Source organism: Rhea americana, unplaced genomic scaffold, assembly GCF_003343005.1.
Source record: "Rhea americana isolate MKP2758 unplaced genomic scaffold, rheAme1 scaffold_119, whole genome shotgun sequence".
NCBI lineage: Eukaryota > Metazoa > Chordata > Aves > Rheiformes > Rheidae > Rhea > Rhea americana.
This window is the reverse complement of record NW_028185250.1, coordinates 1,877,244-1,898,908: the sequence shown is the minus strand read 5'-3', so window position 1 is coordinate 1,898,908 and position 21,665 is coordinate 1,877,244. Positions and strand designations below refer to the sequence as shown.

The following is a 21,665-nucleotide window of genomic DNA, read 5'->3' as shown; positions in this document are numbered from 1 at the left end:
TTTCTGTTTGCCACTTAGTCTTCATCTGTTTTTATTTGTTTGAATAATAACATTTAGGTTTTGGGTTTTTTTTGTTTTTTTTTTTAGAAAGCATGTTATTTACATATTTGTGTTCCAAACATTGAAGGAATGTTTGTTCAAAGTTTTTCATTTTATCAAAATCATTTAGTAATAACATATTTTTGACAATAATTCACAGATAGTGAAATTGTACTATCTAACTGCAGGAGTTAATACAAGCCTCTCTGGTGAGACTGGTGAAGTATAAACTATCATGGATATCTTAGCCAAAACTAACTTTATTCTCAACTACTTAACATTTTTATGGAATGCATGAAAGATCAGATTATATATCTTTGAACAGCTAAATGGCTGTATAAGCAGGAAAATTACGAGGTTCTTTTTATCTGACAGATTAAATATATTCGTTTTATAACTTGCCATCACAAACATTTTGCAATTTAGTAGACGGCTTGCGTAGACAGTTGCTAGTACTTTTTATTAAAAATAATAGAACAAGATACTTACTACAAATGTAATAACATGTTAAAAATATAATAGATTTTATATTACTTCCAGACTAAACAGTGTATAATTGCAAAACAGTTGTCCTTTCTGTCTTTTTAAATAGGTTGCATTATTTTAAAACAGGAATTCTTTAGAACTTTTTTTACTAAATTTTATTTTTAAATAACATGAGAACTTTTTTAAAATATGAACTACAGTTATTAGTCATTCATAATAACCTGCCTGCATTTTTAAGCCATTTTGACGTAAGTTAAGCTAATTCAGAACAACTGAAACTTATACTTTTTCTCTTTTCTTTTTTTGAAAGATTGAAAAGCTAAGCATTTAAAGGTAAAAGAAATTGCTTTGTTTAATATTAAACTAATTGTCAGAGGTCAACCAACTAAACCAAGTATTTGGTCAAATTGAAAATTTATTAGAGGCATGCTAATAATGAGGAACTCTCTAGCAGTTTTAGAGAGGTTATAAATGTTAAAAATGTTCCTCATGTGGATAAATCAGCCAACAACTGCTGAAACTAGGGCAAAAAAGCCCCCCGACCTGTTTCTTAGGACATCAAATGGGAGAGGCAATTTTTGAATAAATTGTCTTGTATCTTTTCTGTGTGGCTTGTAGAATAAACCACTGGTGGTGTGGCAGAATATCAGCCAAGGTGGACCTCTAGAATGGCATTTTCTCGGCTGAAAATACTTAGGTTACAGTGATTAAAGATCTAGTTACAGTGTCATCCTGATCTTTTTCTTTTCTATGGAGAGTTTGATATTGGATTCTCAGTCTTTGCTTCCTGTCAGGCATATTGTCTGAACTGTCATTTTTTTCATGATAGTTAAATTATATGAAATAAATGCAAACGGATGCATTTGGAATACTTTGTCCAGTTATGGACTCTCCAGTACAAGACACTGACATGCTGAAATGGGTTCGGCAAAAGGACATTGAGATAATGAGGACTGGATCAAACAGTGTATAAGAAGAGGCTGAGAGAACTGGATTTGCTAAATTTTAAGAGAAGAGTAAAAGGAAGGATCATATTGCCGACTTCATTTATTTAATGTAAGAATTTAGAGAAGGTAGGGCCAGACTCCTTTTAGAGCTGTGTGCTGAAATGACAAGGGACACGGGACATAAGTAGCAACAAGGGGAATTCCAATCAAATATTAGGAAAATATTCATAATGGGGGTAATCAAACATGAAAAGTTTGCCCAGAGATGCGATGTATCTCAATCCTTGGCATTACTAGCCAGACCAGACCCGTGAGAAATCTGCTGTAATTTGCCCTTGCTTTGAGTGAGGGATTGGACCAGGCAATTTCCAGACATCTCTTCCAACCTATTTTATGCTTTATTTTAAGAATTGCCAACCACTCATTTGCATCTTCCGCATGTGGAACGTGAATGATGTAGTTTTCAAAGGAGGGATTTTGGCAATCCTACAAGCATGTTGTGGCTTCTTGTTAAATGATGCTTTAAACTACTCATTTTCATTAACTTTCTCTGTGAAGCTCAGGCTTATCAGATATCTTTATACAGATAATATGTATTTTACATTTTGAATGGAACATTACCTCTTAATATAGGTATGTTTTGCATCTGTTGTAATATAGGTGCTATTACCAGATGAATCTAAGGTATAAAAGGGCTAAGGAGACTAGCTGTCCAGACTACATCTGCCAAAAAGATACGGTCCTTAAGAAAATAAAAGCCATTGTATCATGTATGATAACGGTATTTTGGGGGATTTTTTTTTTCTTGGATCTTTACAAACTGATAGGATGTTGCAAACTGGTTACAAATTTGCATTATTCTAGGTACAGTGTTGTGAGGATCCCTGAATCCTCACCACACAGAGGACAAATAATAACTTTTGGATCCAACATGCATATGTGGACTGGCTCCAGAACACAGTAGCCTGATTTGGTCAAATATGCATATGCTAGTAATAAATGAACTATGTTTCAGTATTTTCTTATGTGAGTTGTGAATATGACATGCTTCATTGTTGTGTATGTGAAAGCTGATAATGAACTGACATTTTAAAGACCCTTTATATTAGCTTTCTAGGTGCATAAATTAGTTTTTACAGAGTTATCTAACACTTTAAGTGTTTTTGAAAAATATCACTTTAGATGTCTGTCCGTCCACATCCTTAGCAAAAAAAAAAAAAAAAAAATGGAAGTGTTAGGATGGCATTACTGGCATTACTGTTTAATGGAAGGCATTACTGCTTAATAAAAAAAATAATAATAAAAGAGAGACCATAGATATCTGGAAGAGCAACCGTTACTTTAGAAATCAGTGTGAAAGGAGAGTAACAGCTAACATGATCTGGTTGAAATGCTTGTGAAGACTGCAGACTAGTATGTTAAAAGGAAGTAAATATTCTGAAGCATAATTTACAATGAAGTACATATAATCCACAAGAAGCACAAGTGAAGGTTCTGTTGCATTGTAAGGACAAGTATTGCTGTTGTAGATACAATATGGAAATACTTGTGGCTCTTTAATGTTAGTCTGGATTTGCTTTCTCCAAACAGCAAAACTATGAAGTTAACATCATTGGTAAAGCAAGAAGACACAGATTTTGTTCTTGATGAGGAATTTTTGGAATGTTTAACTGACTAGTGACAGGCTTACCAATATATATCATGAATAAATGAGAGGGTCAGAAGAGATGCAGGATAAGTAAATTTGCTTTTTTTCCAATGAAGAATTCCACTTTAAATTTACGATCTGCTAAATATTCTTTGGTTTTCCTTGTTAATATGGTAAAAGAAATAACTGCAGTGCTGGTTTTATCCATGCAGAAAGAATCCAAATTATTATTCTGTGGCTCAAGTATGTAAGATGAGTGAGTTTAAAGGTTTAATTCCCTTTGTTTGAGAGAAGACTGTCTCATCTTATTACTGCTGATTGTGAGTGTTTGGATGTTTTAAGTTATTCTGAAAATACCTGTAACATAACAAGTGAGTTTATTTTTAAAGCTGGTTTGAAATAGGGACCTCTTTTTGGAGGTCTTGGACACAAGTCTATAGGTAGGAACAAATAGCCTTTTATTCAGCACAATTGAAAATCCAAAAGAAAGTGTAAAAGTCAATATTGAAAATGTGGCTACTTGTATTCTAATTACTTTTGTTCTGTTGTTTTTTGACAATCCAAAGATCTTATTCCTACTACATTGAGGTGTCCATGGATGAGTTGGATTGGATCCGAGTTATTGATCACTCAAAGTACCTCTGTCGATCCTGGCAGAAGCTTTACTTTCCTGCTCGTGTCTGCAGGTTAGTTCATCAATGTAATGTTGCATTGCTATTATTAAATAACGTAGACACTAGAACCAAGTTGCTGGATTTTTCAACTGCATTATGCATTTCTGATAGTATATGATGTATACAACTTTCATCAGTCATATTAAAAAAATAGACCATCTCAGTGAGTGCTTTCTAATATCTGTATAGCTGATAAATTGCAGACCTCAAGTATCAAAAGTCTGGTGCTTCCATCTCTATGTGCATCTTTAAGTCATACTCACCTTTCCTCTTGCAGCTGCATTCTGAAAACATAATGTGTTTTTGCACTGCGGTAAGCATCTTTCATTAACTCTGAAAAGTTTAAAATGCTTTTAATTACTGATAATACAACTTGGATATCTCTTTTTTATATATATATATATATTTTCTGCTGTTGCACTGAGATTTTTAACACCTAGTTATGAAAGACAGAATGGAGAGAATTGGGATTAGGGAAACTTGAGCAATGCTTTGTGTAAGACAGCAGCTGGATGAGTTTAATCATCATGTGGATGGTGATGTCTTTACTGTAGGAACTGGGAATTCTGGGAGAAGGTTTGTGGCCACCACTGAAGCCATCTGACTCTAAAACTCATTTGAGCTCCCTGACAGAGGGTGCTAATCTGAGTTCCAAAGGCACGCTATGATCATTAGAATCTGTGTCATAGACCCAAAGAAAAAAATACTCTATTTATTGCAATAATTATTCTGTAGATAGAAACTATTTATTAACCACATCAGTTCTTGGGGTCTTCGAGAAAGGGAAATGCTTTCTCTTCCACAGATGACATTCTGTTGGCAGTCTGGACAGTTGCAGTTTGGACGGAAAGTAGTGGAACTTCTCTAAATCTTCTTTCAAAAGACAGTCATCCAAAGTCTTGCCTGAAAGCAATAAACATCAGTTCATCTGTTTGTCACCCCTCTCTCCTCGCATCAGTCTTCATCTCTGAGGGGAGTAAGATTGTTACATATGCTAAATTTTGAGAACATCCTTGTTTTACTTTGATGTAGGCTCTTTGTGGCTTTGTCTGAAAGCAGAGAGAGGAAAGAATAGAGGGAAGAATGTTATTCCAGAGGTTCAGGTGGTGCCAGAACTTAATCATTTTTGGTTGAAAAGGACCTCTGAATCCTCCTTAAATGACATGCCCCCTCTCCAAGGAGCAGATTACCAAGTGGATGTTCAATTCGTTCTATTATCATTTGCTATTCTTTGATGTAAATTCCTAGATTGGATATGGTGGTATTTGTCTCCAACATTGTGAGTACAGATTTAAAATATAAGCCAAATGAGATTATCTCAAAATGTATTCCTTGAACATTTGTCATTCTATTTTGACAAATAAGAATTATGCGTACACTTTGAAGGGCAGATAGGCTTTAAGTGGATTATGAGATCTGTCCAGAAAGAAATTGTCATCAAATTATTAACAGATAATGAAAAAAAAATCACTCAAATTGAAGGCATAAAACACCTTCTCTCCCCATTTTTAAAGGAAGACTGCATGTAATTTAACTCAGCAAATTCTTCACATTTATTAGCACTTGGTTAAGCACTGCATTATTTTAAGCCTTATAACCAAAATTAGTTATGTGTTTGCATTGCTTGACATTGCTTTTGCTGTATATTCTTGAGTCAGTAAACCCCAGTGCTAAAATTTTCCTTTTTGTGGGCAACAGTTGTGGAATGCATTGCAAACATCATACTTCGCTCTGCCTTGTGGCCATTATTTTTTATGTTTGTTTCCCTGTGGTTTTAGTAATGTGGTTATATTCTCCTTGCAAGCAACCACTTAGGGAACCTTGCAGATTTTTTTTTTTTTTAAGTTTGTATGTGTTGTGAACAGAACATGCTAAACTAATTATCTTTCACAGTGTCGTCTTTTTTGCAGTATAGATTTGAGAATGATTTTTAAAAGAGGGTGATTTTAGCTGAAGATGCTTTATAGCGTCAGTGAGAAGACTTTGAGGAACAAGGGAGAATTTAACCATGATTGTGGACCGGGGCTATATCTGCATTGGCTGCAGTTCTTATTTACATGCCTTTCTTAACATAAGAGAGTGGAACTAGACAGATTCTGTACTTTATGTTGAAGGAAAGCCTGTTGTGTCTAATGCACTGGAACAATTATTCAAATACTAGTTATGCAAGTTGAGAGCTGTCAAGGGCTGAACTAGCATGCTCTTCTCAGTTTTAAGAAATTACCTTAGCATTTCCACGTAAATAAATACTGGTTGAGTTTATTTCCTATTTGCAAGTGTGCAGTTTTTTCGCCTTTCCTTTTTTTCTTTTTTCTGAAAACTGTTTACTTTTCTCTTGGATGAATCTTCATCCTATCTCATCCATTTACAGATCTGTATTTCTCTGTAATCAATGCACTTTTTGTAGAAGCTGGATGAGAAAGATGCAACTTTGTGGCTATTGTTAAATAAAATAAATGACAATCTATATCACAATGAACTAAGACAAATTCAGTCTGCTTAATCACTGCTTTATTGTATTATGAGTATCATGCCCTCTGTTGTAACTTTGATTTTGGTTATTTGGAACATTGCGTAATACCCATATTAGTTTCACAATTATGAACACTGTTGTGCTTGTTAGGAAAGAGATTTTGTAGCTGTCAAGTCATATACCAAGGCATCCAAACTGGTTAGATAGGCTCATGGATCTCAGTAAAATGATGCGACTATTTACACTCATTATTTCTTCTCGTTACTCTAACCTGTGTTTTACTAGATTAAATAACTTTTGGTAGCCATAACCTTCACCTAGATTAGCACATGAAAATAGAAGAAAAGAGACTGAAAACTCTGAATTTCTTTATTTCTGGTGAGCAGATAGTTTATGCTACAATGCTATGCTTTCTCAGACACAGTTGATCTATTTTTTTACTTATAGGATATGATCCCTGACTACTACTGATTCAAGCTATTTTGTACAAGGAAGATTATTTCATAGGCATTGAAGTTTATCATAAAAGATGAGAGGATGTTGCTATATATTGTGGATTTTTTTAGTAAGAGACAGTGCTGGGTACAAGACTTGGGCTTTTTAAAAGACAATAGTATATTGAGAAAGATTTTTAATTTTTGCTTTAAATATTTTAGAAGAAATCATTCTACCACCTTTAAGAATTGAGCAGCCATACAATGTTGCAAATAAGAGAGGGGAATATAAGGTAACTTTTTAATTTGGCTCTGTATTTTTGAAATGAGCAGTTTCTTTTGTCTCCATTTCACCGTTTGCACTTAAAGCAATTTTATTGTAAAGCTGTAGACATCTTTATAAAAAGGATGGAAGACAGAAGGTAGTCTTATATGCAGGTCCCTGGCAGAATTAGGAAAGAGTATTAAGTTTTTAGTTAATGCAACTGTCTGTTTTAATAGTTTTAGGCAATATAGATAAGAATACTTGTGTTTGTTATCCTTGTGTGGTTTGTTACTGATTTTGAAATGAATATTTTTCTTCTGTATCTTGAAGTACCTTTTGATATGTGCAGCGGTATAATCAGTTCTTTTGTTCATCTGAAAAAATTAGCTCCAACTTCTTGATAATATTAAAACAAAAAAAAAAAAAACTATTTCATGCACTTTACTTAGTGCACAGAAGACAACACTGGATTTTGTTGTCTCAAAGAAATTAGTGATAAACTTCATAGAGGAATTTCATATAGGGTATTTTTAATGAACCATGAGGACATAAGTTCATATAGGAAGCATAGCTACTCACTCATTTAAAAATAAATAAATAAAAATTTGTAGCTCTTCAAATAGTGATAGTAGATAGGGTTGTGATTCTGACTCACAATTTTTTCTTGAAATAAAAAAGCAGCAAATATTTGGTGAATGTTGGTACCTCTAAAGATTTTTGAGCAAGCAATGCTGTTCTGTTTCATCCTTTTCATTTTCTGTTTTATCCTTTCCTTTTATTTGTTTTGCAAATGCATCTTTTTAACTTGTCCTAATCCACAAATTTTGGAGATTTATTTAAAATTCTGAAGAAGTTAAAACTATTACAAGAAAATAAGAAGGCTGAGAAGTCAAATGTAGCCACAAGGTGTCACTGTAATGCAACTTTAAAAGACTTTAATGTGTTTGAATTCCTTTTATTGATACTTTCAGTGCTGGTGTGTATTGTGCTTGGATCCTAAACTTCCCGGATTTATGGAATCATTCTGATTTGTTGTTTTTGCAAGCAAGTATAGAGATGGCATGCTAAACTAGTAGGGACTTCTCAAATCAATTTTCATATTTTCATATCAGATGATACTGAATTTTAGTTGGAGGAGTAATTGTCCAATTAGACCAATTTATAATCTGAAAACTAATGCTGATTTTTCCAATAATATGATAATTTGAAAAAGGTTATGAATGGGAGGAAGGTCAAATTTTAATTTGTATTTGTTACTATTTTATTGTTTTTACTGACTACTTACTGTAGGAAGTGTATTTTATTTTCTTATTCTTAAGATATTTAAGGTATTAGATATTCTAATGATTCTAGATATTCTAATGATTGTAGGTGTTAGATATTCTTCTGAAGTGACTAATCAAAAGTAAACATTAGTTCATTATTACTCTACATTTTTGGTTCTATAATAGCTTTTACTTAGAGACACAGGGAAAACTGTATATGTGGGAAATGATATAAATTTATTCTTTTTCCTTGAAAACTGAAAAACATTGAGTCTAATACTAGTGGTTTAAATTCATAGTGTTATGATAAGATTAAATGCTCAAATGCATCCCCTTTTAAAGTACTCAACTGCTATAGAAAGTGTAGTGTAGAATTATTTTTATTTTAGAAGATGCGCTTGTGTATTAAAATCTCTATGTGGAGAGCCTTTGCCTTTCCTTTTATTAGGCATTAACTGGGGAAGGTGGTTTAGTGCTTCAGCTATTTATGCTACTAATAATTACACCATTTGTCGTCTTCTATCTTAGTGCAGACTTCCTAAATTGTAGACCCTGTATCTCCTGAGCTGTTTTAAGAAAACCAAAATATAAAAGATGACCTGTGTAACTACTGAAACATTAACTAAACTAAGAAATTTTGGTAATTGTACCCAATTTATTTTGCAGGTAAGACACGTAAGTGGTGTTATTTTTAAGTATTAGCTAGACAGGAATTCTTAAAATGCTGTTCTTCATCTGCAGTGCTAGTGATGGTGCAGTCATTTGATTTTTCTTTCTACCTGCAGAAGCCATTGAAATTAATTACTGGTTAAGCAATATTTTTTTCACTTTCAGCCATACCAGTAGATCTCTGACGTCCTTATACCCATTTTGTTTAGTGTTCCTATGCTTAGTGGACACTTGATGATAATCCTTTCCAAAAGGTGTTCAGAATATAAGAACACGTTGAAGCTAGCAAGCTGTTAACTCGTGAGCCCAAAGCAATTGAAACACTTTCTCAGGTATTTAAAACAATGGAGAAAGCAGCACTGACTGCAAATCTAATCTTATACTAACTTTCTTAAGCAAGTAATTCTACTTCCTCCCCTAAACCTCTGTAGAGAACAGCATTGTTTAGAAAAAGTATATGGATATCCAAAAGAGCCTTTTGAACATTGTTCTAACTTAAGATGCACCTCTAACATACCTCTGACATAACTGAAAAACATAGACTTATATGGCAAAAGCTCTCATAAGGTCTTCAGAAAGCATTTGAAAGAAGTCTTATAACCAATTAGTGATTAATCCTAATGAAATAACTTCTTGCAAATGCTTCAGTGATAGACCTTGGGTAATTTTTACTTCGTTTGCCACACTTGAGAAATTGTAATGGTTGCATAGGCAACATGTTTTCTTGATCATTTATTTATTTGTTTGTTCGTTCAATACTTTAGGAAGCATTGAATGATGTGCAAGTACTTTATTTCTAATTGTGCAGTTCAGGGAACTCAAAGTTCGGGGGAAAAAATTTGCAAAATATATATGAGTCACAAAATACTTACAATACAATAATTTGTCCTACTAGACAGGACAAATTAACTCCTCTTGTTCATTGCTACATAACTGAAATCTATCAAGTAATCAACTTTGTTGCTGTTTACCTCAAGAAATCAGTGCTAAGAGTCATGCAATATCTCAGTTTAAAATTCAAAATCTTTGTGTTATTCTAATACTATATTTAGTGTAATGATAATGTAAGAAATATAGGAAAGAAGTAATATCCTAATACAGAATATGTTAGTTTGTATTACAGAAACATATTAAAAGAAAGTAACTTTGGAATGTCATTCCAGGCACTTGAGGGATCTGACTGAAGCTATTCTGAGAAATCAGTTTTTCATTTTAAATACACAGGGTTTTTTTGTTTGTTTTTGGAGATGGGAAGAAGAAATAATCAATGTTTCTGGTAGGAGGTGATCATCCTGAGGAATTTTTTGTGGCACACTTCCAATGCTTTACTTTTTAAATTCATCATATACAAGGAAGTGATTTCCTGAAGTCTCTGTTTTTGTGGCTAGCTGATCCTAGCTTATCTTTCTATCTTTCAATGTTTAAATATACCTTTCCAGCATTTCTTTAGTCAGGCATTTTTTTTTCTCTTCCCAAGAGAACAGCATAGTCTCAGATTTTTCGAACTCTGCAGATCTTCTACACAAGCTCAAGAAAGCTATTGCTCTGTCTGGGAAAGAATTTTTATTGATTAAAAGATTCATGTTTTCATCTCAGTTTATGCATACTTTTGGTTTTAAGCTTACACTTTCAATTTCAGCTGCCAATGTGTTCTTTTTATTCTCAATGATACAGAAACTGGTTTCTCCATTGGCATAATCAATAATGTTTGTCATTAAGGACTTTATCAAGACATGGCTGCTGCTTTTCAAATTCTTTCTGTCATAACAATTACAGTTATCCTAACCTAAAAACCTGTCTCAGATTTGAGAGAAGCAAAAAATCATGCGTGTGTTTAAGCTGATGATGACAACCTGCTGGATAGCCCATCTTCTGAAAATTAATCTTTGCATGAAAAGGTGTACATAGGGATGGTCAACATAGCTTGTATAGAAATTTTTGAGTTCTGTTAGTTCATGTGTAATATTGATAAATAGAAATTTTAGGAAAAAGCCTGCCACTCCATTTTCTTGGATATGAATTACCAAAAGTATGGTATATTCTTATGTTTTTTGTCTTATAATTTAGAAGAAACAAACTTTTAAAGTGATCTAGATCACATATTTCTCATTGTTTTTACCGTAATAAGAAAGTTTTATCTGTGATATAGATAGAATTTCTGTATGCTTATTGTGAGTTTCTTAAACTATAAACTATTTTTAGGTCTATTTTCAAGTTGTTTCACTTTTCTAGAGAAGAAATCTGACATAGGTCAAAATTATCAGTAGTTCTTCAGCTTTACAGTTATATGTAGAGATATATATAAACACTAAATTAACAAATTTTTGACAGTAATTATACAGCATCTTATGTGTTAAAGCTAATGCTGCATAAGACAAGTCTTTGTTTAAAAGGCATCTTCAATATTTTTTCTTTAAATCCTCTTCTGTGATTTCTCTTACACTCCCGAAGCTAGAATTAGCTGTGAAAGAACAGCCAGTTTCTATAACTATTATCTGTACTGTAAATACACCATCTTTCTAAATATTCTTCCCTTTATCATTGAAAAGCTTTTAGCAAAGTAGATCTTATTTTGCCAAATTCATAAGAGTTTTGATTTATTTTAGTTTGTTGTTCAGTGAAGGCCATCTGTCAAAATTTTTTAATGTCACAGTATAAAATAGCCTGTTTTTTCTCTGTTTCTAAACGGGTAATGGGATTATATATTTGATGTTGATGTATATTTGAAACAGATTGTACCATACTTAGTCACATGTGAAGTAAAAAGCTGATAATGATGCCATTTCTGGATTATTTTGAATATTCAAGTAGTGTGTGTGTGTGTATATATATATATAAATAAATATATATATAAATAAATATATATATAAATAAATATATATATATATATATATATATAAAATGTGGATTCACTTTTCAGTTTCCAAGTTTATAAAGCCATCTGTCAACCAGCACCAGGCCAAGCTCACTTATGGAATAATTTGGATGATATTAAAAGTGTTATAGTAAAATGAATGTGACTGTTGTTAAACTTGATTATTTGTTGACAAACCTCAAATTACCTTCTGTGTAATAGATCTTGTTGGTTGGTTGGTTGGTTTTTTACTATAAGATAGAAATCTGTCTCTGAATGGGAAAGCTGTAAATTGCTTTATTCAGTGTAATTTTTCCCTTTAAAAAAATCCTGTACAACCCATGTTGAACATGATTTGAGCTTTTACTGTACTTGTTCTTTCTCATCTCAGTCCTAATTGGGAAGATTAAGCTGATGATTCCATTTCACACAGCTAACTATCTTTGTGGTCCCCAAAAGGGAAATTCACCACCTAATTAATATAAATATATTTATATATAAAAAAACAGGGGGTGGGAAGTAGAGGCAGGGGGAGAAAAATGGCTGATGGATTCTGTGTGTGTGCATGCCAATGTATTTTGTAGGAAGAACAGCAATCATGAATGGATCAACATAGGGAAAATGGTGACTTACAATATTGCTGAACAAGATGACAGAGAGGAGAAATTTGCAAGGGGAAGATGGAGGGAACAGGAGCAACTGAAAACAGAAGTTCAAACCGAAAAGACCAGTAAATAAAAAGGAACAAATGACATCCTACAGAGAACCAAGCTTATAGGAAAAGGGACATGTTATGAAGAGGTGCATAAGCATCTTTAAGGAAAGAAAACAATGAAAGAGAAGGAAGATTACAAAAAGGAAATATAACATTAAAAAAAAAATACAAATTTCAATGCTAAAGGGAAGAATATTTAGAAAGATGCTGTATTTACAGTACAGGTAATAGTTATAGAAAAAAGCATGTATGACTTACCATGTTTAAGCTGCTGCTGGAAGCTGCTAGTCTGTTTTTTATGTCATCTGAAAAAGAGAGAGAATGATTTTTGTAATGCACCAAATTCTGTGTTTGACCTTTGATTTCAACATGGGACACTTTTTGCAACTTAATACTTTTAAGCTTGTTTTTCAGTTGTAAGACCAAGACAAATATTCTCATACTTCACTGGAGGTCTAAGAAGTATCTTTGAAAATTTAGATACTGTAATGTCATTGGTGAGCAGTAAAGTAGTGACTTCTTTACCCTGCTTCATACAGTGTTCTCCAGTGTTTGTATTGGGGAATAACAGTACAGATGGAAGGAGTATTAAATATTGATTTCTAAATCTGTATTCCATTCAGTCCAATTACCTTGTCTTTATGAATAGAAAATTTCAAAGTTTGCTAATCAAGCTTCATTCTGATTAAGAACTTAAAGATCCTGTCAAGCCGGACCAATTTACATCTAGTCCAGTGGCCTGTTTCTCTCCATGACAACAGGAGATTCTAATTAGGGAGAACATGTGAACCTGACCGTTTTTGGTAGTCCAGTCTCCTTATATTCCTCCTGCTCACTTTAATATATCTGTATAGTTTACTGTCCATTCATTCATTTAGGGCTGTTTTTTGATTCTGCTGTTAGCATCTGCTTTTGCAGCTTCTTGTGGCAATAAATTCCAGAAGCTCATTAGCCACTGCACGAAGTATGTGCTTCTATCTGGTTTAGCCAATTCTTTTACTAATTTCAGTGTCTCCTAGTTCTAGCATTGTAGGATTTGGTGCGTAACAATGCTGCATTCATCTTTTCCATTGTCATCATGGTTTTTGTAAACCACAAGCGTAGTGCCCTCAACTTTCTTTTCTTTGAAGTTTACCCTTTGGGCCTGCAGCTGCTGTCACTTTTATGATTTTAGTTCATCTTTTCTGTGCCTTTTGTGACTATGTTATGTTTTTCCTTGTGGTATGGAGTCCATAAATGCACACAGTGCTCAAGGTGTGGGCACACCAAGCTGTTATATAGCAGTAGAATGACACTGTTCTGTTCTCCGTGCCCTTGCTAATGAGATATGCTATTTTATTGGGTGGACTTTGCATGGGGGGAGCTGTTACTGCCCAAAGAGCTACTGATTTTGGAGAACTGTCAGTGATTATTCCACGTTCTCTTCTCTGAGGTGCAACTTCCAATTCTGAGTTTAGCATTGTTCAGATTCTGTTTTTCCTTGGATTTATTCTTGCTGATACTCATCTGCTACCTTTTTGTCCACTTAATTTTCCCCTTCCAGAGTTCTTTGGGTTCCTTTTTTAGTTAAGAAAGGCTCCTCAATATTTTTAATTATCTAATACAATACAACTAGGAAAAATAAAAATAGGTGGAATGCTATGTATATATGTATGCAGAGATACCTTTCCCATTCATGTTGTTTTCTATTATCTTTTTTAAAGGAACGATTTAATGTATATTTAAAGGAACGATTTAATGTATATTTAAAGGAACGATTTAATGTATATTTATATTAAAACTGATTTTAAAAACATCAGTAGATCAAAACAGAGTGAAAGGCTGGAGGAAATTATTGCTGATGATTTCAGTTTGTAGTAAAATACAAAGTATACATAACTGGTTGTAAAGAGAGATGACTTTTTATGTCATACTTCAAGTTGCCTTTGTAGCTTAAGTGTGTAAGGGAAACAAATTGTTTCAACATGGCAAATCTATATTATTTCTTCAGAGTGAAAATGAACGAAATCAAAATAAATCACTTTTGAGTGAAACTGGAAACCTATAAATGTATTTTATCCTCTTGCTGTAAATTGACATGCTGCAGATTAGCAATAAGAGAAGGTTCCTTGTATCATCTACAGTAGTCAAAGACATATTCATGAGTACTGAATTATAGTCTAGAAGAAGAGGTTCACAGTACTGTCAGATACTTTACACAGAAAAGCGTAAGTCCATCATTTTAATGGAAGCTGCTGTTGACTGTTATAGGACTTACTTTTTCAGACTTCTAACCCTCTTTATCCTTTGCATTGTGGAAGTTTCTAGTCATCTTTTAGTTACTGTTTATCATCTGATTTTTGGGAAGATACAGAAGACTCTTTGTGGTCCTCGAATTTGTGATTGTGTCAGTGTACTGACACACTAAGCATGTGTTGGCATCATCAAATCTAGCTCCTAGCCTGTCCTCCTGGTAGTTGTCTGGAAATTAATTTTATAAGAAGGTTTGCGACCAGCAGAATATTTTATTTTCCCAACTGATTGACAATATCTTTGAATTTTGCAGAGAATGAGAGACCTTACTCAATGGTGTCTCATTGGTACTTAAAAGTTACACGATGTCATGTGCAAACTGAGTTTGTGAGGTTTGTAGTGACGGTACATGAGCAAGGTAGAAGGAGAGGTATCTGCAACCACAACTTTCCTTTGTTGTCAGAGAGGTATCTTGACTGATTTAATCCTTCTACCTTGCTGGTGGACACAGATGGCAAAGTAGCTAGAAAATGGCCGTCGTCTAGAGACTTGTTAAATTATCAGTGTTTCTCAATTCTGACTTGCTTGTTGTTATTTGACAGGAACAGTTTCCTTGTGTTATTCGGAACTGCTTAGTTATGAACTCTTCTCTTATTGAGACTTAAAAGGGCAAACTTCCCTTGAATATCTGTTTGTTTCTTCTCAGCAATACGAATGCAGAAGCGTGGATGCTCACTTTAGTTCTCATGTGACATGTGAGATGTTCTGCAGAAAAGTGTGCTACTAGACCTTTATTTTTCTGATGCATAAGCATTGTTTGGAGGATAGTGCTGCTTTTGTCACAGCACAGAATTGTATAACACTTCACAGAAAGAGTCCAACAAGGATAAAGATTGGCTGACTTACTAGCAACAACATAGAGGCCAGCATAAGGTAAAACAAACTGTAGGAGGAGGCTAATCTTTCTACTTTATATGTATGTTTAATAGAGAATGGAGAACCGCCTCCAGGATGTGTTAGAGAGTGTGAAGCTACACTTGGTGCTTTTAATACCTTTTAGAGGAACCTTTTTCTACTCACTGGCAACGCAGAGGAAACTTGGGTGACTCTTATCATGGTATCAGCTACCTGAGTTAAATGTCTAGAACTAAATTATGTGAATCTCTTCATATAAGAAGGTTTGGGGCCAGCAGCGTATTTGGAATATTTTATTTCCCAGTCGATTGACAGTATCTTCCTCTTTTCTTTTGTGTTTCTTTTACCTGTGTCTACTTCTGGTTTGTGCTGATTGGTAATACTTAGATGATTGCATACTTTCTGGGGCAGAGGCTATTCAGATGCTATGTGTCGTTCTCTTTGCTTTTTGTCAATGGTTGGAAGTGGAGTGTTCTTGTTATGAACTGGAGATACACATGTGATGGCAGAGAGTAATGCTGTTTCTTTGGAGGGATGATAGTACAAAGAAAAGATGCAAGTAACTCCCATGCTCAGGACATGACTGATTGATATTAGAAAAAAGTCTCTATTCCTGGAAGAAGTTTTCAGAATGAGATTTTTCTTGTGACTGAAACAGAAGCAGGAAATGTTAAAGCTAAATACCAGTTGAGAACAATGTTCCAAGTTTCAGTATATGTGTTTTATCAGTTAATTTCTTTTTTTTGGGGGGGGGGGGTTATTTATTTCTTAATAAAATTTTTCCTGAACATTGCACAGAGATTTGACTTTTGCGTTTTCTGTCCYCTCACACACACACACACTCCCTCCCTCAAACACGGGCAAAGCGGGGTTGAGGGGCGGGAGGGCGGGGATCCTCTCTGGACTGGTATTGTGCCTTAGTGGGGGGGGGGGGAGGGAAGGGGAGGAATTGGGTCAAATAAAGTAGAGAGGATGTTGATAGGATAGAGAGGAGAAAGGATAACTTGCCTTTAGGACAGCCTCCTAGGATTTCTGTACCTGAAACACCTATAATATTATAAGGCAAGTGTGAAAGGTAAAAGAAAAGTGCTTTGACAGAATGCATAAGTTTGTATTTAGGTAAACTGAGGAGAAGACAGGACTGGAATTTCTTTTCAGTGCTAACGAATCCCTGCTTCTTATTTCAAGGAATGATAGGCAGTCTACATTTTACTTGAGTATATTTCTAAATTGTGGTTTTTGCATTTGTCATTACCTGAAATAGGATGATTCTGATATGTTTTTTTAATTTTAGGGAGACTGGCATTTATGACAACTCTGCTAAATTAGCTCTCAGTTTTTATATGTAATGTTTAGGATTGTTAAAGAAAAAGAAATTGGAAGTTCTCCAAAGATATGTTTTTAATCTGGGTAAACAAAGTTAGTTTGTGTTTAAAATGATCTAAAAAGGTATTAGTGACTAAGGAGTTGACTGAACACTGTATTATAAGCATATTTAGTGCACACTTCTTCCAAAAATTATTGTTGAATACTCCTTTGAGTAACCTGTTATGGAAAATGACTAAAAGCAGTACATGAAATGCAAACTGAGTGTCTGTTTCTTTTATTAGGTTTAGCAACCATGGGATCTCTGAGTTAAAAATGTCATTGAGTGATGCGTTGTTTTGTATATTGCAGGTGGGCTGGGTGAGAAGAAATGCTGGTTTTGATGAGCCTATTGAACATTTAGAGGATTTCAGTTCTATATGATTTATAAATATTTTTGAAATAATTGTCTCTTTAAAATTAATCTTCTCTGAATATTTACTTCATCTGATACTTTTCTTCATTTTATACTTTAGTTAACTAGTGTTTGAGCTGTTCGGAAACTAAAATCAAATCTATAGGAGATTACCTTTTTTTAAAAAAAGAAAAAAGAACACGGGGAGGAAGCATCTAGAGAATGAGGAACATCTGTTATCACATTTTATTCTGAAGCAAGCCTAGTGATAAAATGTTTAAAATTCCAATTTTGATGAAATTTGTAACTTTTTTTTTTTGCAAGTAGCTTCTGGTTTACATTGTATACAACTGCCATGATGCAGTTAGAAAAGTTAAATATGTCTATTCACTTCTGTATTGCCTTAAAAGGAAATGTTTCACTATGAAAACAATACGCTCATTAAATCAATTTCTTAAGTGCAGATGGGAGGAATTGCCCTCCGTCTAATAGAATACCTTATGTTCAAAATCTTAGGGACGGAAGTAATATTTTGCACCTAAGTAACTGCAGATTAATCCGTCAGACAGAATTCTAGAAGCATCTGTGAAACTGGAAATTTTTTTTCAGGCATAGCTATGCTTGAATATATTCTCAGAATGTCTTTGTTTATTTTATTTCATTGTTTCCAATATGATTCTGTTTCAAACATTAAAAATAGGAACTATGTATATGTTTGCCATGCAAATTAATTGAAATAGTTGCCGAAGAAAAGCAGAGGTCACCACAGGAATCACTCATGATGGAGAGTGCTTTTTATATAAGAAGCATTATGTCAGGCTGATAGGTAGGGACTTGGTGTTCTAGCTGTGTCCATAGTATTACTTATTTTTTCTAGTGTCTAGTGGCATTTTTAAAGGGCTGAGGATTTTTCTGGGGTCCTCTGTACATTCTGTTTTACTTTCTTCCACATTTTACTCCTTTTCCTTGCAACTCCTGGTTTTCAGAATCAGACAGTGCTACTCCATACACTGCCTGGAAAAATCACTTATCAGTAATAAGATATCTTGTCCTCCTACTCTTTTAAGGAGAACAACTTCTATGTTGACTGTATGGTTATCATGATTTATGGTCAAGAGTGTAATGTACAAACATAACAGCTCTTCAGTTGTTAGTAAGCTCTGGTTAAAAATTTTACCATCTTCAGAGATGAGGTTTTACTCCAGCATTGGAAGAATTTATCAATTATTGACTGTTATTGCAAGATTAAAACTTTAATAATTTAATCCAGAGCCACTAGAGTCACCTTTACATTTGTGACCTGTTTTCTAGAGTAGAATTTTTGCAACTTACAAAAATACAAAATTAAACAAGTGCTCATTTTCCTCTTTTGAAATTTCTGCTGAGCAAGTTAAATGTAGCAGCAGTTCAATTGTGCATTAACTGTCTTGATGATCACATTCCTCTTCTGCCTTTTTGGACATCTCTTCATAGCTATAAAAAGTATTAATTCCTTTATTAATGTTTTCATCCCCTTTCCAGGCCAGGGCTGCATTGGAGGTGATCCACTTTGGTTCAGAAAACCAGGTATAAACACACAACTGGTTTCATGGAGTTATAAAACATGATGTTGGTATGCTATGTTACCTGCCGCTTCTACTACTACTTTCAGAAGGCCTCATTGGACTTGATGGGTGGTTCCTGTTGGTCCTCCATTGCTCTGTGCCCAAGGTTAGCGCTGCAGTGGGGATTTTTGAGGCTCAGCTTCTGACTCCCACCTTCCTCTTTTACCCTCTTATGTTTGGCATGGAAGTTCCTGCTCCCATGTTGAACTTGCAGGAAATTCTGCCAGTCTCTTATTGAAAGGAAAAACAATTTACTAATTTCAGTATAGGCAGAAACTCCAAGGTCTAAGCTTGAAACTTCCATCTCTCTCTTCCCCCTGCTTTCCCCACAGTGGTAGAGATATATGGGGTGGTCGTCAAATCTTTGTGTTGCAATTAGGTATCTTTTACCAGCTGTGGATTCTTGAAAGCAGGATTGTATATAGTTTATAGGTAAACAATAGTTATTATTCATGCACATGGTTATCAGCTGAGACAAGCATACTAAACATTAATACGCCCAACACCCTCAGTGCAGCTGAGTGACTCTGCTGACCAGTCATCAGTCAAGTAGGAAAATGTCGATCCTGCCGTAGCCTGGAATGGACTGAGCCTTGATTTTTGCTAACAACTATCCTCCTCCTCTGCTCCCTCTCTTAGGGTTTCTGTATCTTGACACATCAATGTCCTTTCTTCCAAGTCTTTCATGTTCTTTGCTGAGCTAACACTAGACCGTAGCAATTAAAAGCACAAACATGAGATTGCTTTACCTTTGTTCTTAGATTGTCTTGAATGGCCTAATAGCTTACATGTACTCTCACATGCAGACAAAGGTGGTAGAGAGAATCACAGCACATCATTATTTTTTGCCAGTAAACTTGGGTCCTGGGTCACATTGCAGGCAAGAGGGAGGGAAAATAGAAGAGGAAGAGTTTTATGCTTGGCCCAGGACAAGCCTTGGTCCCTTTCTGGAACTGATCGTTGTTAGTCTGGCGACGTATTGATGTCCCAAATTAAGATATTTATAAAAGTTTGGGACAGCTGGGTGAATTCTGTGTTCAACTCTGATATAACAACTTGTAGATACTGTGTTAGGGTAAAAGTGGGTCAGACATGACTAACAGAACTAGGAAAGATCATTTGTTGACATAAAAGCTATGTGATGTTTTTGCTAGCTTTGGAACTGTGTTTTGGCAAATGAAATGACATATATGGCTCTTACATAGTCAAGATTATTTGTAGACTTTTTTTATCTTTTATATCATTGGATTAGAATATAAATGCAAGATATCAATTCTTGTCAATGTCGCTTTGGTTTATTCTCAGTTACTATCAGAAAATCAACATTGTCATTATTGTATTTAAAGGAAACTAACACTAAATTATTTTTTTTCTTGATCCCAATTTTATGGCTCTTACTTGAAAGAATAAAAAAGTAATTTCATCCTAGATAAACATAGCTGGCTTTCTCTAAATTATCTTCAAAAATAGAGTATTAGCCTGATCGGGGGATTAAAAAAGATCTTAAATAGAGCCTGAATAGAAAAAGGGCATAGAAGGATAAGCTTTCAAAGTAGGAAAAGCCTTTTAAAGTGAGAGCATTAGCCAAAGGTTGAACTAAGCTGTGTACAGAAGACAGATTTACATGTGCAAAATGTAGAAACGCAGGCTGTACGACACAAGCCTAGAGAATGCTTATGAATGTGTAAAAATGTTTATTGTTTTTTTTCTAGAAGATACAAATATATCTAATAAATGTTGTAATAGACTTCTGAGATCTTTTCAAGTAGTCTATAACTGAATTGAAATTAGTGAGCTAACTAGTGTTAAGGTTCGTTCTTTAGTCCTTAAACTGTCGTAGTTTGGCCCCATTTTTATTACTGCACTCTTTTTGTCTGTAGAATGGGTTGACCAACTGTGGCTGGCTGAGAATAACTTCTGGCCTGTGTGGGCTACGCTTGAGCGTAGCACTTGAATAGAGTGCTGGTTCAGCTCGGCTGAAATCATGCCAGGGAAGGTTTTAGTGCTTTGACACAGTGTAGACAGTATCATAGACTCACAGAATGGTTGAGGTGAGAAGGGATCTTTAGAGATCATCTAGCCCAACCACCTGTTCAAGCAGAGTCATGTCGAGTACACGGCCCTGGAACTAAGCCAGACAGCTTTTGAATATCCCCAAGGATGGAAACTCCACAACCTCTCTGGGCAGCCTGTTCAGTGCTCAGTCACCCTTACACTAAAAAAACTTTCATATGTTCAGACAGAACTCCCTGCATTTCAGTTTGTGCCTGTTGCCTCTCATCCTATCGCTAGGTACCACTGATAAGTATGCTTAAGAACGTGAAGAGTGTGTGTGTGTGTGAAGTTCAACTTGTTAACTGACTGAATAGTCTTTCTGACATGCCAAAAGCATCTCAAAATAAGCTGTTCAGTGACAGAACAGACTATTGTGTGAGCTGTATCGGCGTCTTTGTTTTATGAAATGATGATGCAGAGTGAAGAAATCAAAGATGTCACTGATTTAAAAAAACATCCATGCACTCTGTGAAAGCTAATTAAGAAATATTTTCTTTAAAATTATTTTAATTTGTAGTTATCCTCACTTTACAGATGAAGAAAATGGAGCTAAAAGTTACTGGTTAATTTGCCTTAGGTTATAGAGCAAACCAAAATCGGAAAGTCTTAGTTTTAGTGTTCTAATGAAGGGTTAGGATGCTGTATAATAGATAGATGCAACTTGTACAAA

General features: G+C 34.5%; 1 protein-coding gene across 2 annotated transcripts in view; it reads left to right on the top strand.

The window, feature by feature from the left end:
• Window positions 1–21,665, top strand: part of BTBD9 (BTB domain containing 9) — a 139,361-nt gene that overhangs the window by 13,846 nt on the left and 103,850 nt on the right. Inside the window, exon 7 of one of the 2 annotated variants that reach the window (XM_085320606.1) lies at window positions 3,687–3,806. The exons of the other annotated variant lie outside the window; for it this stretch is intronic. Within the exon in view, the coding sequence (XP_085176732.1) occupies window positions 3,687–3,806 (120 nt within the window). The remainder of the gene's footprint in view (window positions 1–3,686; window positions 3,807–21,665) is intronic. 2 annotated transcript variants of the gene reach the window in all.